This window comes from Emys orbicularis, chromosome 9 (genome assembly GCF_028017835.1).
Source record: "Emys orbicularis isolate rEmyOrb1 chromosome 9, rEmyOrb1.hap1, whole genome shotgun sequence".
NCBI classification, from domain to species: domain Eukaryota; kingdom Metazoa; phylum Chordata; order Testudines; family Emydidae; genus Emys; species Emys orbicularis.
This window is the reverse complement of record NC_088691.1, coordinates 3142055-3168442: the sequence shown is the minus strand read 5'-3', so window position 1 is coordinate 3168442 and position 26388 is coordinate 3142055. Positions and strand designations below refer to the sequence as shown.

General features: G+C 44.6%; 1 protein-coding gene across 1 annotated transcript in view; it reads right to left on the bottom strand.

Annotated features, from left to right (window-relative positions):
- Positions 1-862: 862 nt before the first annotated feature.
- Positions 863-26388, bottom strand: part of DOCK11 (dedicator of cytokinesis 11) — a 120894-nt gene continuing 95368 nt past the window's right edge. Inside the window, exons 43-53 of the mRNA XM_065410821.1 lie at positions 25155-25370; positions 25004-25061; positions 22806-22912; positions 22526-22648; positions 20689-20802; positions 19633-19779; positions 18422-18632; positions 16352-16542; positions 14851-14951; positions 13116-13254; positions 863-1330 (exon numbers count right to left, since the gene is read on the bottom strand). Of these exons, the coding sequence (XP_065266893.1) occupies positions 1208-1330; positions 13116-13254; positions 14851-14951; positions 16352-16542; positions 18422-18632; positions 19633-19779; positions 20689-20802; positions 22526-22648; positions 22806-22912; positions 25004-25061; positions 25155-25370 (1530 nt within the window). The 3' untranslated portion in view covers positions 863-1207. The remainder of the gene's footprint in view (positions 1331-13115; positions 13255-14850; positions 14952-16351; positions 16543-18421; positions 18633-19632; positions 19780-20688; positions 20803-22525; positions 22649-22805; positions 22913-25003; positions 25062-25154; positions 25371-26388) is intronic.

Genomic DNA, 26388 nt, shown 5'->3' with positions numbered 1-26388 from the left:
GTCTAGTTAATAAAAGTTATTTCAGTCCGAGAAAATTCCAGTGAAAAACCCATCTTTCTTTAAAATGGATCTTGCACAACATTAGAATTTTCTGAAAGGTGCTAAAGCACTTTAGACTCCCACACCCATTGTAAGAAGGTCTCTAATTATTTATTTATCTCATACATAACATGTAATAATTCCATCACACATGATCTCTCAAGGTTTATTCAGCTTCTAGCCCATGAATGATAAAGAGGAAGAGTATATAAACAAAGGATTATATTATCAGAGATTTTGCTTAGTCATAATGACCGTTCCTCAACCAGACAGTGTAAGAGAGGCAAAAAGCCAGCTGAGGTAAGTCCCCAAGACGCTCAACAAGGATTCCTTTCGATTCACCTGACAGAGTGTCTATTTGTGGACTATGTGGTGTCTGCATTAGGTGTTAATTGTGATATATGCAGGATTCAAACTAAGTAAGTCTACCTATTGTATAATAATGCCTCTTGGTGCCTGGGTAGCATATACAGCCTAAATCGCTGTCTAGGAGACCGGATCTCTAGTGAGCAGGGACAGTTCTAAGGATGGGCGAGCAGGGCTGTGGCCCTGGGTGCCAGCTTCTAGGAAGTGCTGTACCACTGCACTACTCAGCCTTTTAAAAATACATTTTAGGCTTGACTGCTGCAGGATGGGGCAGCGAAAACATTTCCCACCAGGGCTGGCAAAACAATTAGGGCCACTCCTGCTCATAAGTGCTCTGAGGGCAGGTTGACTTCCACACCGAACTGCATACCCCATGCCCACGAGAGACTGGGAATATAGCAGCAAATATTGCACAGGGGTAATGTCTATACACTGTACTCCACTTTCTACTTACAAAGCAGTTTTACACTTTATTATATTCCATTTTACAACTTTACAGACTACCATTACAATTTCAACTCATACTTAAGCAATTCAGTACATACTTTGATAAATGCCTTTCAGTGTACTGTATATATTTAACTAAAAAAAGTACAAAACAAGCACAGTGGTGCAATTGTCCGGGCACTTTCAATGTTGCTCAGCAAAATAAGCGAGAACCCTGTTTGAAAGCATGTTAATTTTTGGGGGGGAAAAATACTGAATGTATACTAGTCACTCATTTGAATTTTAACATCCTTTGCACAGCTCCAAGTATTCCTGAGAAATATCTGTAAAGTGTCACTTTTACTTGTAAATCTCTTTATATTTCGGCAGTGGATCTAAGTGAACCATAACCTCCGTCACCAGATGTCCCACTGATTGCGCAAAAAACGTGTAAGGAGTCGTGCATCCAGGGAGAATGCATAGTATCTTCTTGGTACATCTAAACAAAAACAAGGTAGTAATTAAGTCATGTTTCAACTCATTAGTCACTCATGATATCACTATTTTAAAAGATACACAAAGCAAAAGTGGCATAGCATTACCCAATTTTGTCTTCAAAGCTGGGTTGCAAAGGCAGCATAACAAAGAAATGAGAAAGAATGGTTATTCAGTAACTACAGTATGATACATATATATTATTAGGTAGATTTCAGAAGAAGAGACTGTTCAGCTTAAAGACAGGCAAGACTCTCTCTAAGGCTAGGTCTACACTACAGGGGGGGGGGGGTCGACCTAAGATACGCAACTTCAGCTACGTGAATAGCGTAGCTGAAGTTGCGTATTTTAGGTCGACTTACCTGGCTGTGAGGACAGCGGCGAGTCGACCGCTGCCGCGCCGCCGTCGACTCCGCTTCCGCCTCTTGCCGCAGTGGATTTCCGGAGTCGACGGAAGAGCCATCGGGGATTGATTTTATTGCGTCTTCACTAGACGCGATAAGTCGATCCCCAATAGATCGATTGCTATAGTGAAGACGTGCCCTAAGAATTCCTTACTGCTATACCTGTATATTTTAACAATAGCTCAGAACAAATGTGATTTAGTTATTTAGTTGTTCAACCAAAATCAGTATTGTATAGTATGATCTGATGACCTAAACACATGACCTAGAAATCAAACTTCATTATACTGCAGCATTTACTTAAAAATGTACAAAATGAAACAGACACACAGCTCCAGAAACTGATGTTTCTCAGTCTGATTTCAGTAGATTTAGCTTTATTGCCTTGCAGACTTCTCTAGTTTAGAAAATAAACCTAAATTCTGTGATGCAAATGTCAGGATGAGCGGTAAATACAAATACAGATAGGAACCCACTTGGTTGTACAACCTGATGGTAGAAAGATTCTAGGTGCTCAGATCCCATTTAAATAGGTGGGAGTTCTGAGCCTTCCCCACAGAAGCAAATTGACCCTTTGCTGACAATGGATGTCAGTGCGGGGTGGTGAATATAGCATCGTTGCAGGCATAGAGATGAAGAGACTGGTTTTGGTACTCTCTTAGAGAGCATGGCTGTAGACCTGGTCAATAATGGATTTACTGGCAATTTTGAAAAAAGTCAAAAAAATTGTTTTGGGTTAGAGTGAAAATGAAAATTTTCAGAGAATTCAAAAGTAAAAATTTGTTTAGAGTTGAATAAAATGTTTTGTTTAGATTGTGAGCAATTTTTTGAATTTTAAAAATATAATTAAAGGAAGATTCTGAATGAAAAGTCTGTTTCAAACCAAAAAAATAAAACCCCTTTCCCCCCCTAAAAAACAATTTGGCAAAATCAACACCAATTCATAAAGGTTTGTGTCATCAATCTTGCATTTATTGCCAAACAAGTCAGGGCACGGTGGGAATTACAACATACTACCTATCTGCTGTACCTTGATTTCAAAGAGCTCCTCCTGGGGTAGGTTACTGGGGGCTTAGTGTACATTCTGTGTGGCACTGGTAAGCCAAAGGAATTACTCTGGATTTACACCGATGGAACTGAGCTCAGAATCTGGCCCATTTTGGGCCATCTAGCACAGCGCTTCTTTCTGTGGTTCCCTGTGTCCTCCAATTGCAGTTCCCCATCTACTTTTGCTTCTACCCTTCTCTTCCCCATCTCTCTCTCTTGCAGCTTCCCGTCCCTTCACTATCTTAAGTAACCTGAAAGTGGGCCTCAGGGGGGCATCTAGTGGGTTGCCCTTCTCCCTCCCATATCAAAATAGCATACAATATTTGTTTGTTGGCTGATTTTTTAAAAACATATAGCAACCAATTTTTTTAAAATTTAAATTGGGCCTGTCAACTAACCCAATTTCCTCCTCTGTGTTTAACCAAGGAACTTTGCAGAAGAGTTTCATTATGGTAAAACTGGTAAAGATGTTTTGTTGCTATTAAATGCACAAAAGATTCAAAGCCAACCATTATCTACAGGTAATAAGTAAGACAAACATGAAGATCAGTTTTGTCTATATGAAGTCTTGGGCTATTCATTCTATACAATGCAATATGTGGAACCTTCATTAATGAAAACGAATATTCTTAGCTAGCACTTAACCTGAAAACAGCAGATAATGCATCAATACATTGTCCCATTCATCAAAGAGGACAAGATGGTGGATTTTTAAATGTGTTCAGATAATAGGCCGTATATTAACAATGCATCTCTGTTCTAAGAGCCCCCTACCCGCTGTGATGCTAAGGCGTGGTACTGGCTGATTTGTTTTCAATTTGAATATTGCAGAATTAAAAAACCCTCAAATTCTGCCAGCTGCATGTAAATTCAATAGCTTGGTCAGGCTTACTTGCAAAAAGGGTGGAGTAAGCAGGTGCAACTCCTGTGAACTTTTCGGGGCAAAATTCAGCAGTGAAGTAAACAGGGTTATAATATGTGGAGAAAGCACAGCAGGGGGCAGGTAGCAGAAAAAGCAACTAACTAGAAGATGTAAGATAAAGCAGACACCCCTCCCCCCCTTAATACCTTCCTCCTCCCCAACACTCCCAGGGCCAAATTCAGCCCCAGCACAAGAGAGGGGAACTCCCACTGACCTGAACCAACATTACATCCACTTGGTTTGCAAATGCCAAATGGATGCAAGTTATACTTTGCCACTTACATACATTTTCCTATCAATTTACACAACTGTTTGTGTCACCACTGAATTTGATGAAATATTTTTCAAGAGACCTGATGATGTATATGAATATAAAATGGTACAGTTATAATAGAAATGAAGGGAACTGTTTAATCAAACAAAAATCATTATATAGTGTGTGCAGACCCTCCCCCCAGACCAGTGGTTCCCAAACTTTAACAACCTATGAACCCCTTTCACTAAAATGTCAAGTCTCGTGAACCCCCTCCTAAAAATGAATATTTCCAGGGATTTTCTCCTTTACCTGAGTATAAATTATAAAAGCAGTGATCTTGGAAATATAAAATGTGTTTTTATGACATGCTTATTACACACTATTTATTAATTATTATTTATCATTACAGTATTTTTATTACATTATGAAAACGGCAACACTCTTCCACATAGGCGTGCACATGGGGTGTGCCAGGTGTGCCCAGGCACACCGTAATGCAGGGGTGGGCAAATGGCTCCACTCTCCCGGCGCGGCAAGCCGCGGGGTCTGCACTCCCAGCCGAGCGCAGCAAGCCGCCGGACCCTCCCCCGCCTTGCCCCCTCCTCTGGAGCTATGCCGCCTCGCGCGCAGCACTCTGGGGGCCGGAGCTCTGCGGGGAGTCAGACACGCTCCCCCCTCCCCTGGAGCCATGCCGCCACGCGTGCAGTGCTCTGGGGGCTGGGGCTGCGTGCTCCCCCGGGGCAGCATTTGGCTCCGTGGTAAGGCAGACACGCTCCCCGCTCATCCGGAGCCATGCCGCCATGCGCAGTGCTCTGGGGGCCGAGGCTGTGCACTCCCGCGGGGCAGTGTTTGGCTCCTCGGGGAGGCTAGGAGCCTCATCTCATGGTAAGGGGTCCGGGGCCGGGGGGTTGGATAAGGGGTGGGGGTAGTCAGGGGACAGGGTGGGTTGGATAGGGGGTGGGATCCGGGGCGGTGGTGATTAGGGGCAGGGGGTCTCTGGAGGGGGCAGTCAGGGAGCAGGGGGGATTGGATGGGGCATGGAAGTCCCGGGGTCTCTCAGGGGGCAGGGGGTGGATAGGGGTCAGGGCAGTCAGGGGACAGGGAGCAAAGAGGGTCCAGGGGGGGCAGTTAGTGGGGGGGGTCTCTGGAGGGGGTGGTCAGAGGACAAGGAGCTGGGGGGGTTGGATGAGTCAGGAGTTCTGGGGGGGCTGTCAGGAGGCAGGGGTGTGGAGAGGGGTTGGGGGAGGCAGGGAGGTTGTATGGGTCAGGAGTTCTGGGGGTCCTGTTGGGGGTGGGGAACGGTTGGATAGGCGTGGGAGTCCCGGGGGTCTGTCTAGGGGCGGGGGTGTGGATAACGGTCGGGGCAGTCAGGGGACAGGTAGGGGGTAGGGTCCTAAGGGGGCGGTCGGGGACGAGCAGGGAGGCTTAAGTAGGGGGTGAGGTTCTGGGGGGCAGTTAGGGGCAGGGGTCCCAGGAGGAGGTAGTCAGGGGACAAGGAGCAGGGGGGGTTGGAGGTTCTGAGGGGGGAAGTCAGGGGGCGGGAAGTAGGAGGGAGTGGATGGGGGCGGGACTAGGGCAGGGCGGGGCTCCCTGGGTGCACACCCTAATGAAATGGGCTGCGCATGCCTATGCTCTTCCAAGATCTCACGTTCGTAGCTTGTATCACTTTGAATAAGCCTGTTATAAGACAAAGCTCCTATGTTTCATCAAGGAGTATCAGATGTGAAACAGCATGAAGGTATTTAAGAAGCCAACTTAAAGAGTTCCTCCTACACAAGCATTCAGGTCTTGAGCAGTCCAGGCAAACAACGCACATTACAACAAAGCTTAAACTTGTTCTTCATAATAATTTTAAAAACAATACTAGCTGCCTATTTAAATTTTAAAAACAGCAAAAAATATCCACCTCCCTTTCCATTTCTTATAAGGAGTCTTGAAGTTTAAATCTCCTCAGTGTGACAGATATGCTTGCTTTGATCTGCTTAGCTCTTGGAAGTCCAGAGGCTCTGGGCTGCTGGCCCCATGGTGCCTGGGGTCCCTAGGGACAGCTCTGTCCGCCATTAGGGAATTTTTTCCCGAGAACCCCCTGTAACATTTCGCGAACCCCAGTTTGGGAATCACTGCCCCAGACTATTTTAATGTAAAATAATTTTGATTTCACATGTTCATTTAAAATTATACTGTATATAGTATTCTAACCTGTGAGAGATGAAATTATTGTGCATAACATGACTAGGAAATTCTGAGAACATCTTGTTCAATCAGAAGTTACAAACACTTGGAAACACATAGTACAAACACAACTATTCATTTTAGACACCTAGTACTGTAGCTTTGTTATAGTAACTTTCTTTTATAAATTAAAGATATGATCCTAGAGGTAGAGAGATCAGTTTGAAGAGCCAACTGGCCTCTGATTTCATACCATGTTAATGGGGATGGTACAAGTTATTTTTCTGCATCTGTTAACACTATGCTATTATTGATCATAGATTACATCTGTACAACACCTTTCACCCAGAAGATTCCCAAAGTGTGATTACAGTGCATGTATATCTAAGGGTACGTCTATACTACCCGCCAGATCAGCGGGTAGTGTTTGATGTATCAGGGATCGATTTATCGCGTCTTGTCTGGACGCGATGAATCGATGCCCGTACTCCACCTTGGCAGGAGGAGTAAGCGGAGTCGACGGGGGAGCCGCGGCAGTTGACTCGCCGCCGTGAGGACGGCCAGGTAAGTCGAACTAAGATACTTTGACTTCACCTACGCGAAGAGCGTAGCTAAAGTTGCGTATCTTAGTTCGAACCCCCCCCGCTAGTATAGCCCAGGCCTAATGGTATAACACCCACACACTCACTTCATTCCCTCCTGGGTTTTACGTGCTGTTTAACACATACATTGCTGTTTAGGCCAGGAAGCAGAAAACATCAGACAAATGAGGGAAGGAATTTATATAGGCAAGATGTAACTAATCAAGTTGCCAGCAAGCCAAGACTTATTACTGTACTCTGGCAAAAACTGCCTGAGTTCTTCATGTCTATACATGGCTAGGATCCTAGTTATTTGCATCTGTGAAGGCTGCACCCTGAAGCACAGTATGCTGCAACTCCACAATGAGGCACAGGCTCAAAACAAACTCAGAGGTTAGAGTTCCATCTACTGAATCACCCACGCTTCCATATTCAGGGGCTTGGGTTTTCATATGCAGTTAAATAATGAAAGAAAAATTTGAGCCTGTTTTCAAGCACAAAAAAAAAATCCCATTTAAGTCCTTGACACACAATATAGCCATGTTTGGGTAGCAGACTGGGAGCATGTGTAATTCTGTGGGCAAATTAATGATAGGAAAGTAAGGGAGGTGTTATTTGATTTGTAAAAGTCTACAGGATCATAATTTCAAAAGTGTCACCCTTTACAGCATGACAGGGAGGACTTGCTACCCCCACCCCCAGGGCCGGATTAAGGTTATGAGGGGCCTAAATATGAATTATGAAGTCATCAAACATTCCTCTACATACATATTTACATATTAATTTATGTAAAATTAACAAGTTTATTCTATTCTCACGACACGCAATTCTTCCAACAGATACTTCTGAGTAAGAGGTAGCACGAGGGATGCTATGCTGTCCTTCTCTTAGGCCTCCTTTCTCCTAGGTGGTGGAGTGCTCATCTGTATGAGGATGAACACTGCAACATTCCCCATCCTGCTCACCTCTTTCAGCCTTGTGCTTCTACCCTCAGCTCTCCCCGGCACAGTGCAAAGCCAAGCCCTGCAGGTGTTTCCCCCAAGCTATGGCCTCTACATCACACACCCTATCTCACTCTGACTGCAGCCTGGGAGGCAGCCAGCTTTTATTATGTAAAAGAAAACCACTCGGGTGTAAAATCCACTGAAGTAGAGGAAGTAGTAGTGGGAAAATGACATTGGGTGGCATTGTATTTTAGGCTGTCTTGCTCTGAAAGCTGCCTCCCAGTGTTGCACTGGCTGAGGACAATGAATTACTGTTTTCACATTGAACCCAAATATTATTTGTGGGATGATACCCAGTTTGCATAGTTAATCTCCAGTGATTCACCGCATCAGGCCATTCTGTCACCAAGCTCTTTCACAATTAGAATAATAGATAGAAGCATAGGAGTGGAAGGGACCTCGAGAGGTCATCTAGTCCAGTCCCCTGCACTCATGGCAGGACTAAGTATTATCTATTCTAGAATGTGTGATCAGCAGCTCTGACATGAGGTTTTCTAAGCATGAGTTCTGTGTGCACCAGCCCCCTACGGTTTGCATGTGTTTGTTTTAAGCTTTCTGTAAGAAAAAGATAACAGATGGAAGTGACACAGATCGTTAGATGGCTGCCCAGTCATGATATTTAGCACTTCTGTACTATGTTAGCTCTTCAAAATCACTGTACAAACATTAAACAAACTTAATCTAAAGCCTTTCAGCTTTTGAGTGACTAGGAGTTGACAAAACAGAGCTATTCCCTGTTTTTTTTTTTTTTTTTTTTTTTTTTTAATGGAGATATCCCATCTCCTAGAACTGGAAGGGACCTTGAAAGGTCATCGAGTCCAGCCCCCTGCCTTCACTAGCAGGACCAAGTACTGATTTTGCCCCAGATCCCCAAGTGGCCCCCTCAAGGATTGAACTCACAACCCTGGGTTTAGCAGGCCAATGCTCAAACCACTGAGCTATCCCTCCCCCCAGTTGTGTTCTCTGCCCCGCTGAACAAAAAGACTTCATTGAAAATCAGCATCTTAAAAAAACCAGTAAGGATCTTTCAAAAGAACAGTCCAACCAAGGCTGCTGTAGTGACACCCTTGTTACATCAGGTCTGGTGTTTAAGGCTGGTGTAGAATGAAGGGAGAGCTTGCTGTTTCGTTTGCAGGTGTAAATCAAGCAGACCTTGCTTATTTTTTTCGTTAAGTGCTCAGAGTTTAGGGGAGGAGAGTGAATGAGATTCTGCTTATACCACATGCGAAAAAGCAGAAGGAACCAAAATCTATTCTTGTGCAAAAATCTGTTCTCCCTCAAGTCAATAAGGCTACACAGGTGCAACTGTCAGCAGGAATTGGCTTGTGTTCTCATTCCCGTCTCGAATCACATTCCAGGCTCACCCAACATTTTCCAGTTGGGAAAGAAGTTAGTTTGAATTGGAGCAGAAAAATGAGGACTAACTTCAGGTTTATTTAGCTTTAAGTTTTTGGAATGAAACTCAAAAGAAATCAAATGTGAGGTACTTTTATGATGGATTGAACAACTAGAGAACCAACCAGCAAATGGACAGAACCTGCCTTTAGCCTATTCAGCCAGTCTTTCTATCATAGCCTGCTAAGAAGTGGATTTAAAATCCTTGAGGGAGCGGGGAGGGAGAAACCTACAACATTGTATGTTGAGCTTCCTCCAGTGATTTTGCAGCCCCTTAAAAGTACAAAGCTGCGTTGGCCTGTGGAACTAGGCTGAGCATAAGGAAAGAACTTGGTGGCCTGTGCATCCCAGTACAGAAAAATACACCAAAGAAAAACATTGGATGTCTTTGATTTTTAGTACCGTTCAATACAGTATTGAACACAGAGCATCATACCTCTGAAGCCCCTCGCTGGAAGGTTCTGTAAAAGTTAAAGTACAGGTATCCAGAATAGGATGATTTGTTTTGTTTTTCCTACAAATGTGTGGGAGTTCGTTCCTTATACATGGGAGGGGCAATAGTTCTGGCTGGAGCTGGATAGAGTGTGTGCAGGTTCTGTGCAAGCTTCCCACCCTACTGCTCTGGTACTGCCTCTTCCCCTTCCCATCCCCATCCCTTTGCCCTGCCCCCCACAGGCACTCACCAGTTGTCCAGAAACGGGACCCAGCATACACAGAAGATGACGGTGATGGGCACTAGGACCCAGGAGGCAGCATCCTGGAGCTGCCTGCTAGCCTCAGCCAAGGAGAGGGTCAGAGGGAGACTCTTCCCTCCCTGACAGCTAAGCAGAGCTCCGGAGAAATTGGGGGTGGGAGGAGCTGGAAATTATACTTTACCACAGGCATGGGAAACATGCAGCCCTCACAAAGTTACACTGTGGCCCTTGACTGGCAGTACTGTGTTATCAGTTAATGCTCAGAACATGACACCTGAATCATTTTTTTAATGTTACAGATTACTGTAAATGGAAGGAGTGCATCAGGTTGATTTGCCATCATTGGAAAAAAAGAAGCAGGTCAGTGGTATTATCAGATTTGCTTATTTTGTCAAAAGAGTTGTAATGAGGCACCGATTAAGACGTCAGAATCCATCTGCAAACAGTATGCATACAGTTATGTAACAATCCCAAAGTAATTTACATTACATACAATCCCAAAGTAATTTATTAGAAAATCCTTGTTTTTACTTTGGTCTTGATCATTTTTAGGTATCAATGGGGAGACAAAGAGTACCAACTAGGAGCCGAATCTTTGGAGGATAAGACCACTGAGGATCTGGTTACACATAACGCTTGTGGCACCTTACATGCTCTAAGAAATGCACACAAACTGAATATGGCAAGGTTGGAGAGAAAGTACATCAAGCAACAGGAAAATTGATGGGACAAGTGCCAGCTGTGGGCAAGACTTGCCTTATACTAAGTCCCAAGGTATGTGTTTAGAGAAGAACACCTGTTTCTTCTGTTGTTAGCCCAAAGGCATTCATTATTCACAGTTTCAACATGTGAGACATGGCATTATGAAGCTACTGTCATGCATGGTTCAGTGAAGTTTCTTCGTAGCTCTCACGAAGAGGCTGACGCTAAAATTACCTTGCATGCCATCAATGCCACAAAGAGAGGTGCAACTGAACTCCAAATGTTTGCACAAGACTCAGATGTTCTAATGCTCTCTGTGCAATTGTGACGGAATGCACGCCATACTCACACCATACACACTATTGTAATAATCTTTGAACAAAGTATGCCTTGAGAGGTATCATTTGAAAACTCATAACTTGCTGATTAGTAATATCATGGTAAAATGCATGTAGCACCATTAGGTGTAAAGTTATGAACATAAGCTGACATCATGACCGAAGTGTGTTTCCCAGATAAGTCTGAGGAGGGGCTAACCCTGTTTCTCTAAAACAAAGGGCAAGCTGATGCCCCAGCCAGATGTCAATAAAGCTGATGGGACATCACATATCAAGTGGCCATTCTTTGGCAAGAAAAGGGGACATGGACAAAGAGATTTAGCAAAAAACAGCTGGAGGTCTCCTTCCTCCATCAGACCTCCATCTCCTGGTTCTCAGCTGGAAATGTTTTTCAAGGGGAGGACTGAAATTATAAAAAGGAGGAGCAAACACCCCAAGAGACCTCGTCCTCTCTCTCCCCCTGTCCATTTCGCTCTTTGCACCTGAGAAGACAAAAGAAGCAGCCGTTGGCCTCTGGGGAAGGGGCCCTGACTGGAAGAGTTTGGTCAGTAACACTCTTGGAAGCATGTGATGAGAAATTTTGCTTTGAATCTAATATAGTTTGTTAAGCTAGGCACTAGAAAGTGTTATCTTTATTTTTCTAGTAATCATTTTGACTTTTATGCCTCATTCCTTGTACTCACTTAAAATCTCTCTCTTTATAGTTAATAAACTTGTTTTACCTAATCCACTGTGTTTATCTTACAGTGTCTGGGTAACTGTTTAAGATAATAAGCTACTGTATATTATTCCCTTAAAGGAATAATGGACTTAATACATTTGAACTGTCCAGGAGAGGGCTGGGCGGCACAGGACATACATTTATGGGGGGAAATCTGCGATTGGGAATATGATGGGGTCACCCTGCAGAAGTAACCCAAGTGTGGCTGGAAGTTTGCAGTTCTACACAGACACACAGGGGGTGGCTGGTATGCTGGAAGGCTGTGAGCAGCCCAGGTGGGGGCTACAGCAGCAAGACACTGTAAGGCACCTAAGGTTACAGGGCAATGATGAGACATCCCCTCACTCATCTGGATTGCACCGTGGTATGTCACAGAGATGCTACCCAAGACTTTCAGAAGATTCTGTTTTTGTGCCTGCTGCTGAGGAGCAGAATCGCAGGGTATCCCTCAGAGACCTGTTCCTATCACTCTGCCAGGTCTCCACGCCCTTTCAGAATGACACTACTAGAGGTTGGCTGGAAAGACCAAATTATCTTACTGGAAGGCTTTTGTTTCAGCCTCCAAAGACTCTGTCCTGGCTCTGGAGGTGCTTGGAAGAGCTGAGACAGTCACTGATGAGGTCATAAGTACGCTGGAGGTGATTACATGCCAAGTTTGCCATTTGAAGACCAACATTACGACACTTGCCAACATTACATTGGTAGACGTTTTCCAAGAGGCAGGCAGACAAAGCAAAACTGCCATTGAGAAGGGGTGCTGTCTAGAGGACAAATTATCAAGCAATGGAATGGCTCTGGGATGATCAAACATATCCAAAACTACCATCCCCTATCAGGCATGAAGAGGTGTTGAAGGATGGACTGATCACACTAGTCATGTGTGAAATACCATGTGCTTCCCAATCAATCCTTCAACTAATAAAATGCTCGTGCGCAAAAACCAGGTGCTCACCACCATGCAAATGTTTAGCCAGCAGCCTTCCTTGTACAGAGAAGTCCAAGTGTGATATGGACAAGAATCAGTGTGACAATGGGTCTAGCAGTGATGCCCTAGATGGAGATGACTTTGATGAATAAATATTTTCAGTCCTACATGTCAAGGATAACTTCCCTAGGATTGCCAGAGATCAATGTCCTTGTTTATGTAAGCAATGCATTCCTGTGTTAGAGTATAATTAAAAAAAAACATTGATTTTCAACATTTTCTCCAATAGGTAGCTATATAATTGTTCTAGGTTTGCCATGTTTGGTACAACTGTGTGCATGGAAGAAAGGGCTTGCAAATGATACCCAGCTTGACCCATTTCTGAAGACATTGTATTATCAAAATTCCCACCAACTAGAGGACCTGGAGCTGGCCACTGGGGGGAGGGGGGAAAAGGAGGGAGTGAGTCCCTCCACTGAAATGATTCTGTAGAATTTTTCGAGTCAGATGACTCCTCTTTTATTCTTCCTATCATTAAGTTGCCCATGGAATGTGATTTCACTACATTGTGCTCACAGACTAGAGATAATATTTCAGCATAGTTTTGGGAGTCTCTTTAATACATGCCTGTTCATGGATGATGTCGGAAAGCTCTTTCACCATGTCTCTGAAGTTTGATTTTAGTCCTTCATGGTACTCTACTTGGTCCTCCTTAATGAGCTGCTCATTGAGTTCCAGAGCAAGTCCACAGGCCTGTATAAACTTCCTGGGGATGAAAGAAATAGGCCCTGGGCATTATTATTTCTCATTCACATTTGCAGATTGGAGCCAAAAAAACAAACGGATGCGTGCGACTTTGTTTACAAATTCGCCCCGTGGGCAAGCACAAGGCAACATCTAATCCAAAAAGCAACCCACAGGTTCTCTCTTGGGTGGCACTGAGCAAAAAAGGATGTTTGTATTCTATTCCCGGCTGTTACTGTTACTCTTGGATTAAGTTCTCTCTTTCACATAACCGCTTCTCCCCTGTCTGAGGCTGTGGTGAAATAACCGTGTGCGTCTGACTTTCAAAGGCTGTGTTATGAAAGGGATAGAGCTGCCGGGACCGCAAGATTGCGCAGCAGGGTTAGGGGTACAAGATGTCTTCCCTCTTTCTTTCGTGGCAAGCATAAGTGTCCGGCACTACTTCCCAGGGGTGCCCAGTGCCCCGAAGGGGACAGGAAAGAAGAGTCCACAGCCTGCTCAGCTGTCGGGGTGGGAGGCAGCTGCACCCAGCAAAGGGGGCAGCAGCAGGCGAGCAGGCTGGGTGTGCCTCATTGCTCCTGGAGGAATTCTAGATACCAAAGGCAGACTAGTAGGAAGGAGGAGAGAGGGAAGGACAAAAGTGGGGAAAAAGCTACAATGGCCCTAGCTGAATGGAGGATGGGAAGTTAGCTATTTAATATATTTAGTTATCTCTTGGGAGGCACAGAGTTGGGCACAATTCTAAGACCACAGAGAGAATGACAGGATAGATTGGTAGGTAGATAGATTGATAGACAGACAGATGCAAGACAAATTCTTGTTTGAAATCAAATATCCTTGCAAAAGTAGCAATGGAAGCGAGAGTAATGGAACCACATGGACAGTAAATGGATTTATTTAAATATTTTAAAGTTCTTTCCAGTTTGACAGTCCCCCTAGAAAAGTCTCTCTTGAAAGATCAGGAAATGAAGCATAATTTAAAAAAATTAACAAACACACACACACACACACAAAGTCTTTGGTTTTTAGCGAGACATTTCCCCTTTTAAAAAACAGTTTTGTCTAGGTGTTGAGACTGGACACCTGATAGCTCATGAAAGCTCTAGCTTTAAAAACAGAGTCAGCTTCAGTATGCAGCAACTGGTGTATTTATAAATTAATTATTATCATCATTATTATTTTATGTTATTTATTGTAGCCCCAAGTGCCCTAGTCATGAACCAGGATTCCATTGTGCTAGACGCTGTACAAACCCAGAATGAAGAGAGAGTCCCTGCCCCAAAGGGCTTACCATCTAAGACAAGAGACACATGGATGGATACAGGCAGACCAATGATGGGGGAGTATAAAAAACAATGAGACAGTATGGGTCAGCGTGACGGGCAATGGTCTCAGGGTTAGAAGGAGGCAAGATGTTCTGACTAGCATTCGGTAAGCTCATCATGGTCAGGATACTTTTGGGCCAGGAAAGCGGAAACCAGTCTCCTTCCAAAATCAGAAGGACAGTACCAAATCTTTGAATTAGTATTTCAAATCTTAACTCTGATCATTAAAAATATAAGAAAAACCATATAGCCCATTATGGCCAGCAGGCTAATTCAATTACTTAGTAACCTACCTGAACATTTCTTTTAACTCATTCACCTTCTTAGTGGGATATTTGCTGGACTGATTGTCATTCAGGAAAGCTCTAGCATAGGCCAGCGGACCAGCATTAACCTAAAACCCAAAATGTGAGAACTCATTCATGCTGCAGCTTTTAGGTTAATTTCAGAGGGTAATAAGTTTGTTTTATTAGAAATATTACTTAAGCTATTACTTCATGCCACTAGATGTGCATTTCTATATGGTCATGGGATAGCAATACTATAGTACTGTTTATGTAACAGAACAGAAGGCACCTGTAGTTCAAAATGTTAGGCTTTACTTTTGGGAATGGAAAAAATTTCTTTACTGATATTCTGAGTCATTTTCAATAAGACATTATGATGATATTGTCTTGATAAGTATATCTTCATACAGAATTAACAATATTAAGCAACATATTGAATCTTGACTACATATTATGATGTTATTAATATTTCCCTTTTTTCCCAAAAATTGTTTAAAGACATTATATTCGATATATTCCTGGTTTGAATCTCTTTAAGAGGGCAGCTCCTACTATAAACCTTTCAGTCCTGTTCAAATTCTATTGCCAATATTTGTTTTATTTCCTTCAGGATATTTTTCCAATTTTTTATTTATTACCACCAGTCCCATATCATGTGCATGAAAGAGGGCCTGGCTGTCTTGCATTTCATACAGATATCTGGGGCAATATTATGTATTTTATTATATTGACATGGAGAAACATTGACCTGGAGAAACACCCTGTAAACTAAAAATTACTGAACTTGCACTACGTTAATAGTAGAGTCAATATCCATTGTCTGCATCATCTCATCCCATTATTTTGCTGTTATTTCACATTTACAGTCTCATGAAATTACACATTCTAGACATAATCTTGAATGCTGCTTACTTTATTAAAAATCACTTTCAGAGAAGAAAAGCACCAACAAAGCTATCTGTATTAGAAAATTTTACACACGGGTTTGAAGTTTCAGCAATCTAGATACACTAAAAAGAATGCAAGATATGAGTTTATCAGCTACAACGGTTTGCTTTAAGGGTTGTGCTAGACTTTACTTTTCTATTTATAATCTTTACATACAAAAAGAAAAATGAAGAAATTGATATTCCTTCATTTCCTTTTTAGGGAGTGACCTCTTGACATGGGCCATGTCTCAGACTGGGGACAAGTCAGGATTCATGAAGCTGTTTCTGTCCGTCTTTTCCAGGTCAGTCTTTCAGAGCTGTTAAATATAACCAACACCTGCCACAAACAAATAATGGGCAAATACATATGGGCCTGATTCTGTGAACACAACTGGGCATAGTGTTTACTCCCATGAGTAGTTCCATTGACTTACAGTGGTAAGTACTACAGTAGGTATTGTTGGCAGGATCTGGCCTGCAGTGCTCCAATGAGCTAGTTAATGATTTCTGGAAAGTAAATAAGCTGTTCTGTCAACAGAGTAATGATTTCAAGAGGCTGTGCTAATGACGGGCCTTACCTGTACGGAAACACAACCCTGCAACTTGAGCTGCAGCTGGATCATGTCAACCTCATTGGAAGAGCAGAGTTTTTGCAGCTCTGCTGTCTTGTCTTTTATCTCATCAGTAGCAACATCAATTGGCTTGAGATTAACCTGTTGTTCGTTATTTACTGGAATTCTCTTCTTCACATATGGAAACGAGTTTGAAGCTATTAAACACATCAAACAGAATGTACAGTCTGAAAATCTTCTCAGTAGACCCCTTCCCAAAGGCTCACAGAACAGATCTAGACAGGTCCCTATCCTGAGGATTTCACAAAGCGAAGGTAAAATCCTGGCTGTGCTGAAGTCAGTCGTAGTTTTGCCACTCAGTTGCAAGAGGAGTCAGGATTTCATCCATAGTGTTTAGGCATGACATGATCACAAACAAGAGGGGGAGGAAGTGGTGAGGTTGAATAAATCAGATCTAAAACAATATGGAGACTCAGTCCATGTCCAATTAAAATTAAAAATTCTGCACAGAATATTAAAAATTTAAAAATATTTTAAAATTCTGCAAAATTCTGCAAATGTTGTCAGTAAATAAATGTGGAGGCTCCAGCATGGCATTGGGGAGCACAGATCACTGTCTGCACAGAGGTGGGACAGGGACTCGATGGTGAGGCTGCACCCAATCCTGACACAGTGCCAGGGCTGGGCCTGCCCCAGAAACACCTCGGGAACCCACCCCTCTGTGCCAGGTGTGGGCAGGCAGGCTCAGCCTGGCAGGATCCAAGTGTGGAGGGGCTTAGTGGGGGGGGATCCAGGTGTGGGGTGAGAGGGTTCTGTATGGGGCAGTCTGGGTGCGGGCAGCTCAGTGGGGTGGGGGTGCCAGGGGGATCTGGACGCACAGGTGCTCAGTGGGGGAGGAGGGTCTGGATGCAGGGGTAGTTGGACTCTGCAGGGAGGTCCCAGGTGAAGGTGACTGGGGCTCAGCATGGAGAGTCTGGGTGCTGGGGGAGTGGGGCTTGGTGGGGGGAGGATCCAGGTGCAGCTGGTTGGGGCTCAGTGGAGTGGGGGTCCATGTGCGGGTGGCTCATTGGGGTGGTCCAGGTGCACAGGAGGTGGGGCTCATCGAGGTGGGGGTTTGAGTGCAGGGGGCGGACTGGGTGCAGGAATAGGAAGGCTGGATGCAGGGGGTGGGGCTCAGTGTTGGGGGGGGTCTGAGTGCAGGGGTGGGGGAATGGATGCAGGGGGTAGGGACTCAGCAGGGTTCCAGATGCATGGGGGTTGGGCTCAGCAGGGAGGGCCTTGTGCAGGGGGCTGGGGCTCGGCAGGGTGGGGGTTCTGGGGCAGGGGGGTTGTAGGTGTGGGGAGTGAGGCTTGGCGGGGGTACTGGGTATACGGGGTGCCCAGGTGCAAGAGGAGGACAGGGGAGCAGTTCCCCATACAGTGACCCCGCACCCCAGAGCTGAGGAGTGATAGGGACAGGAAGCGGGGTGTGGTGGAGCCAGGGGAGGTTTCTGTGGGTGGGTCTGACCCGGCCGCTTTGTGCAGGGGAAGTGCGCTCCTCCCCCATCCCCAGCCCAGCCTGGACTAGCAGCTGAGCCCTGCACAGAGTAGGGCTGAGGAGGGCCAGGTGTGGGGCTTGGCAGGGTGGGAGTTCAATTATAGGGGGCTCCTCCACCTCTGCCCCCACAGTGATTTACCTCTCCGCCGGCTGCTCTGGGAGTCTGAAAGGATACGCCCATGCTGCTGGGGAGAGGCACGTGACCATTCTTGCAGCTTCCCTTTGCTTTCCCGTCAGAAAGTCATTTTTCTGCGGGGAAGTAAAGAAATCTGTGGGGGCCATGAATTCTGTGCCCACATAGTGGTGCAGAATTCCCACAGGAGTAATTTGAGATCCAGGGGTTAATACTGTAATTAGCTGACACTTTAAACATTCTATATGTGGGAATAAAATGTAACAAACCAAAAGGAACAATTCTGCATGATTCTAAGTTACAGGAGGTATTCCTGCCATTTTTTGGAGATTAATCAGCTGTGATTTGTGTGTTAAAACAATATTTGCTGATTCCTATTCCCTAATGTTTAGAATGTCCTACTCACTAGTTAGAATGGTCCGTCTTTTGCACTGCTCTTCCACAGAGCCATGTTTTTTCCCAGATAAGGTATAAGGAGATTCAAACACAAATCTGCAAATGTTGTGATTTCTTTCAAACTCAGTCTTTCTTTCAGAGAGTTCTTTGTCTTCAAAGTAGGGCTTCACATAAGTCACTTGAATATGAGCATATTTGGGATCAAGATCTTTGACATTGACCTATGATAGAAGAGAGTTATTTACTAAAAGAGGAAACAGGCACAAACTATATTAACGACCAGTTTAGATATTCACGTATTTATCCATCCTGGGTGTAATTCACCCCATGCAGAGGACCTGTATAGGATTCATACATCACTTTAGTTCCACTTACAAGCTATTTCAAGGGCTTAAGTGGCACACAGGCCTTGGACTGACCCTGCTGCCTCGGGTGAATTTCACCCACAAGAATTCCTTTGGACCTCTGCCAGACAGCGTCAGGTTGCTTATGCGATGAGCTCCCAGCGCCTTCACACAGTAACGGCCTTCCCCTGCTCACATAGCACTATAAAGACACAGTCACACCCTGTGATGGTGACAGACATTTCAAAGCTACTGCAAGTAGTTCCTGTGTTCAGAACACTGTCAGGTTTACGCTCAATAAAAAACACAATTTACTGCTAGAGGGATGTGCGATTGCAGCAGAACGGGCATGTCAAGCACCTGCTGCACGGGAGGAACTCCCATGAATGGAACACGTCCTAAGGAAATCCCACGGCATCGTCCTAGTAAAAGGGAGGAGTTTGCAAAAGGGACAAGGGGCATCTCATGCCTGCCTGGCAAGTCCTGAGGACCCATAGCCAATCCTGTCCCCGACTATATGGGCATCAGCCCCTCTATGCTGCTCCCTGCTCTCTGCCTCTGGCTGCGTGTCTCAGTCTAGAGAGGGTGCAGAGCATGAGTTAATACTTCATTCACTGTCACCTGGAAGCCCTCCAGATCCATCTCCTTCTGGTCTGAGACCTGCCTCCTCCAAACCTCACAGGGCCCCGACTGTGTGATGTTTACATGGAGAGAGTTCTACAGGAGTGAGGAGGACAATCCCAAAGGATTGGGGATGTTAGAATGGAGTCTCCATTCCTTTGAACCTCTCTACTCTACAGCCTAGAGCTCACTCTTCCACGCATTTTGTTAGCAGGGCTGTCTAGACTCAGTGACACCACATGCCGTTTAACTCCACCTTATTTGAATCCTGGATAATTTTTACATTCTCTGCTCCGAATTTTTCTCCATAAAGTTTAAGAAGTCTCAGGGAGATCTCCGACAGACCCGTCAGCTTGGGTTCCTTGTAAATGTATTCTTTGCCATCCTCTTCTTCAAAGAAAGTCTAGCATTAATCAGAAAGACGTAGGTGGTGAATGGAGAGATTTCTTGACATTAAACATTTAATTTAAAACTCATTTTAAAATGGTTTTAAAAAAACTTCTCAGATAAGATAGGTTTATATGTTAAAACGATCTCTGTGTAGTAATAGCTAAAAAGTTGGTGAAACTTTCAAAGTGAAAATCTGGAACCTGTACCGGGAATAAGGCTGAATATCATTTAGTCACATTACTGTAAATGTAGTTAGAATGATCCCAGCATATAGAAAATTAAAGCCAGTTGTTGCCCCTTATACATTTTATTAAAAGGGATTCTGTCTTTGATTTTATAGAAGTCCAAAGTGAGAGACATCAGACTATGTGCACTGCAGACAGAGCCACTGTTGGAGTACGTCAAACCTGTAATAACAGTGGGCCATATTGTGCCACCAGTTTTTAAGCAGACCTTCCCCCTGAACACACCCATGCTAATATTCTAAAAAGTCACAATGATTTTCTGCAGAGGGAAATATCCACGGTCGCTACTGGTTCTGTATTGCTTGTGTAATCCGAAGTGTTTTTTAAACGTTGTTAACTCATTACAGTAATATTTATACAGGGTAGGATTTTCAAAAGCTTCTAAGTCACTTAAGAGGAGAAATCTCATTAAAAATCAATGGGACTTGTATCCTAAATCAGTCAGCTGCTTTTGAGAATCCCACCCAGTGTCATAAAGCTTTGTAATAACACATTAACAAGGTACAGAAGCCCTGTACTGAAGAGTTTACTATATAAAAGAGCACAAGTGAGCAAAATACAGAACCATCTTAAAGAAGCTAGTGGTCAACGCAACGAGAATGCTTCCTGAATGAGACGGCTGAGCAAAGACAGGGTGCTTGGGGCAGGTTAGTTGACAAGCTGATCTATGTACTTACTTGTCCATAAAAGGCCACTCGGAAAAAGGTTCCTAGAAGTCTTTTTCTTGTGTGCATCACCTCCAATATTTTAGTGTAAGCACCATGAAGTGTTCTGTACAACTGAGTAAGTTTCTGGAAAGCAGAAAAAGCCAGGTGTGTTTCAACATTATTCAAATAGAATTATGTGAGCAGGAAGTCAGAGCCGATCCTGCAAAGTGCTGAGCACTCTTGCCCTGATTCAGCCTAGCACAGAAGCTCCTTTGAAAATGCCAGACTTAAGCATGTGCCTAATGTTAAGCACAAGAGTAGTCCCATTCATTTCAGTAGGGCTGCTCCTATTAAACTTTAGCACACGCCTAAATGCTCTGCTGGGTTAAGAGCTCAGCACATTGCAGGACTGAGTCTTTGAAAGAAGAGCTGCTTGAAATATTTCACTCAAAGTTTTTCCAATGAAAACCGACATTTTCTGAAAACTGAACTTTTTGTGAAAAACTGCTGATATACTTGAAACTTTCTGTTTTTCCTGAAGCTTGTGGTGACATTTTTATTGTTATGTTTTAAATCAGAATATTTATTGAAATAATACGCAAAATCTTTGTCCAACATTTTTGTTTACCAAAGACCAAGATTCCAGTAAACAAAAACGCTGGAGAACTATTGCTAACAAGATTTCAGTAAAAATTCTGATATGAAAATGGTGACAAAATACTGTGGAATCTTCCAGGAAAAGCAGAAAATGGGTCCATTTCAAAGTCTGCGAAACAGAGCTTTGAAGTCCCGTGAGAAACATTTTTTGACCCACTCTACTTCGGCACATTCTTTCATTCCCCCACCTTTCCTAAAGCCATAGGAAATGAAAGATGTCCCTGAATGTCCCCTGTGACTCACACACAGGACCAAATTCAGTCCTCAGTCATATAGGCATTGCTCTCAGTGAGGCCAATGGGATCATCCAAGGACAGCATGTGGCCCATGGAGTACAGAAAATCACCTGGCATCACTGAAAGCCTGTCCTCAAGAATGCCTTCCCTGCAGATTTGATTGTGCATTGAACCTGTTCTGAGGGAAAGTAACATATACAACTGCATGCTGGAGCATAGCTCACATTTCTTCTGTCTGGTTAGCAGCTGGAAGTGACGTGGATTTAGGAATGTGCCTGCACAGTACTTTGGGCTGTGAACCACTAAGATAGGCAAGCACGGCGCATTAAGCAAGTCAAGACATGCTGGAGGTACAGTTTTAATGTCTGGTTTCTCATCTGCTTTCAGTGACTCAATTCCATGGTCTACAGCAGAGCAGCTGGCGATTGTATAGGGCACAACTAATTTCTCCTGGCTGGTGTCCTGCTGAGGTGGGTTTGGACACGTTGGGCTGCATTGCCTCTTGGAAGGAAGCTCAAGGAGCACGGGAGAAACAAGTATCCGTCTGGGAACAGGAGAAAATGTTTGCCTTGGGGCAGCTGAAGCTCTGGTGGCTCTGGGTCCCAATTAGTGTCAATTACCCCCAGGTCAAAGGAAGGGACTCATTCAAGTTTTAAAAAATCCTCAAAGCTTCGAAGCCTTCCCAAGTCTAAGGGCACCCAGAAACAGGGGCTTCTATGGTGTGGATGGTAGCTATAATCTTTGCTGAATTGGGTCCCTATTTAAGAGATCTCTGTATCTGCGGCATCTCATGGGAACTATTAGCCTCCAGATTCTTGCTTTAACTTATTTTGTTTAACATTCGTCAATAATACAGAGTATACAAAAGAAATGATACAACCCATCACATCGGCTCATCACTCACAAACTAAGAATTTCTTTACTAGCAGCCTGGGGAATTCTCATTAACACAAAGCCAAGCTCCAAATAGCTACCTCAAACTCACGGCGCTTTTCATAAATCGGAATGATCAGTTTGGAAACCTCTGAAATCGTTTCGTAACGTTCTGCCTTCCACAGGCCATCTGCGCATTGTTCCAATAGCTCCACTAGGACTTCCTGTATGAAGCACAAAACGGAGGCTGTTCATAGCTAAGTAATCTTAGGGAGAGGTACCATGAAAGACATCAGAACAGTTCAGCAGCACAAGGGTGGGTGACTCATTCTTAAAGAATTATTCTCATTCAATCTAAGGTTCTGCGCTTTGGAATCCCACCTCGCTGTAGTGAACATCCATCATCCCAGCATCTTCTTTCATGGCTCCCTCTTCATCAATATTGGGCGTAATTTTCTTGAAGGCTGAGCATCCATTAGGGAACAATTCTATGGAAGGCAAAAAGAAAAATAAAGTTAGAATTAAAATATTATCGAACAGTCTAATGCAGTGTATGGAATACCATGCTATGGTTACCCATGCTACATCTTTGTCATGCAGATTCCCATTGTACTTGGTGCATTTGTGCATGAAAAGCTAAACTTACTTTCATGTTATCTGTTATACAGTGGCTTATGTTTTAGCATCGTTAATATACACCATCATGCCTCAGCATGGGAGGCGGTGTGGGCTAGCAAATAGGGCACTTATATGCGTGTCAGGAGACCTGGGTTCTATTCCCAGTGCTGTCACTGACTGACTGGGTGACCTTGGGCAAGTCACTTCCCCTCTCTGAACCTCACTTTCCCCTCCCAACCTTTGTCTGTCTTGTCTCTTTGGACTGTTAGATCATTTGGGCCCAGACTGGCTGGGCATGTTCCGCACCTGAGCTCAGATCTCAGTTGGGGTCTCTAGGTGCTACTGCAGTAAAAATAATAATGTCCAAAAGCACTTCAGTGAAAGAGTCGATTGCAAAGTAAAAGGGACAAGAAAGGTCCCAAGGCTGCTCTGCCTTTGTACCTCAAAAGGGAGGAATATAACGTCTTGATTCATCTATTTTGGTTCGAGAGTGTGGCCTCCAACTGACCCCTCTGCAGCTGCAAGGAATTTGGGGGAGTATTAACTAATCACTGAGGCATGGACACATACTGCCCCTTGTGTCAGCCATACTGTTCAACAAACTGTCAGTCTGCATGTCCTCTGAGATTGTGGCTTACTCCAACAGCCTGGATCTGTCTGATGGCAGAGCCAGCTGGCCTGCTCCTTCTGATGGACACCAGCCATGACCTGGCAAGCCTGTTCCATCTGGTAAGGGCCCCACTTCTCAGAAGCACGCCCTCCTCCACCAATAGCCTTGGCTTCCTCTACTACAAAGCAATGAACACGTGTCTCACTTAGCAACTACTGCACAGAGTCATCCGTGAACCCCTGAGGGGGGCTGCACTGTACAGGAGAAGACAGAAGGAACAAGGGTGTGTTTGTGTTCTGAATGTGCATGCTGAGTGATGGGCAGTGCTGTGTGCTGCAGCGCAGGGTAACGAATGCGCAGGGTTGCCTGTTTCTAGTGGCATGGAGTCTGAAATTGAGAATACTTCCTTGGGCATGGCAAAAGTGTCACTTTCCTGCCCATGTGATGGATGAGCAATGCAGTTCAGGAACTCACAGATCCTTTGGAACTGTTCCTCTTTTTCTGCTGGCTTCGGTCTCCCTTTCTCTCCAGTCACATGACTGGAGAGTATCCAGATTTGCAATGACCCTTCCATTTGCAATCATGTACGTTTTGTATATGTAACCAGAAATGTTTTCGGCGAACACAAAATATATACTTCTGTGGGACTTAGGCCCCCAGTATGCCAATAAGGAGCCATCAATCACCTTTGCGAACTACAGCTGAAAATCAGGGTTTCCTGGTCTCTGCTCCCTTCTTCCTAGTGTTTGCAGATCAACTGCAGTCAGAGATATTCAAGCTACAGTTTCAATGGCGCCCTTTAGATTAAAAGATCAGAGGGAGCCGACAGGTGGAGTGCAGTACATTAACTGTCAGAGTAGGGAGTTATTCGAAAGAAAAACTTGTTTTTACATGCAAAATGGTGATATTTTAAAACCAACCAGTCTGCCCGCCACTTCCTGTTCTGCACTAAGCCACAATGTCCTCTGTCACCACTGGCTCTTTATCTAGTTGTACAGGGCGTAGAACAATTCCGCTTTCACTGCACTTAGCCTGTACGCCCGCTGTGAAGGAACGCACTACTTTGACCTCTATGCAATGACACTTGTGGCATGATTAAAATATTGGGGAGCCAGTTTTTACACTGATTAGGACATTTCAGTCCTGTGTTTGAATACTTAGACTGGCATTTACATGTGTAAATTCCTATGCCGTAGAGTTCACTATTTTAGAAGAACCCAGTATAACCCGAAAACAATTGTTTACCAAATCAAGTGAATTTGATCTTGAAAACATTTTGATGACCTGTAAACTCAGAGATGGACACAAAGAAAAGGCTGCAGCATTCCCCACTCCAATAGTAAACTCTTACTTTTTCTGTGAAGAAACTCTGCAACAAGGGCTGCTACATGGACATAACACATGGCAGCCTGCAAAATACAACAAAACAGGAGCGGTTACTATGTCAGCTGGAATCTCTGCCTCTCCACACCACCTGTTTTCAATGGAATCTGACAGATTACCTCAGAAAAGTCTCCATTTTTGACATGGATCTTTGCCATGCTGTCCAGCCATGTTTTCCTGAGCTCTGGGGTACTAGCATAGGACTTGGCTAAGCTGTACTGTAAATCGATCAACATTTCAGGGTCCTTTTCGTGTTCTTTCATTTGAGCAGTAGCCATAAGCACGGTACGGATTCTCTTGGTCAAATCTTTGACTTCTGAGGGGAAAGCAGTTGCCTGGCACAAAACAAATCTAATTAGAAGCAAACACAGAAATAAAGATGTTCGAGGTTTTGTCACAGACAGACAGATGTCAACCCTTCAACTCACTAAGCGTGCAATGGATTTAATTACTATGTACACTGCAGGTAGCAATTTTCACATGCAAGGTACAGGAGATGATGCTGACTGGACTTTTGATCCATGAATCCTATACTGTGTCATTTTGTTATGCAATCAATGCATTTCACCTTGGGCCTGCGAATCCTCTTGGTCAGGGTCAAAGTTTGCAATTCTTACTTGAGTTGCTCATGTAAACAGTAGCCAAATGGACTTCAGTGGGACTACTTATGCTTACGTACCCTACTGGATTGGCATGTGGGTGAGCGAGTGCTACTCAACGTGAGTACAGGCTACGGAATTGGGCCTTCAGTCATTCCTGAAGTATTTTTCACTTGAGTCAACGCCTGCCTCACTTGTTCGCTGTCTAGTGTGGTCTATTGTACTAAACGTGTGCACAGAACGAAAAAAATGCTAAGTAAAAACTAGAAATAAACAGACATACTCCCTTCCCTGAAAAGTGTATTACTTAAAGGTCCACATGCAGGGCTGCCCCTAGCCATTTGGGTGCCCTACGCAGCCGCCCTGCGGGGGGGCTGTGTGGGGCTCCAGGCCTCCCTCCCCCAGGTCCTGGGTGGCAGGAGCTGTGGGGGGCCACTTTTGGGGGCCCCACAGGCCCCGAGTGGCCCAGGGGATTAGCGGGGGGCCAGTAGCAGCCCGCTCCGCTTTCCTCGCCCCGGCCCCAGCTGTGTCGCTCAGGGGAGGGGGTTTGGGGGAAGGGATCCCCCCACTCACCAGCAGTGTCGGGAAGCAGAGCAGCCCGGCCCCAGCCCGCTCTACTCCGCCAGCTCCCAGCTGCGGCGCTCTGCTTCCTGCCACCGGTGAGAGCCGGGGGCGGTCCTTTCCCCAACCCGAGCGACATGGCTGGGGCCGGGGCAAGGGAAGCGGAGCGGAGCGGGCTGGGGCCGCGTCTCTC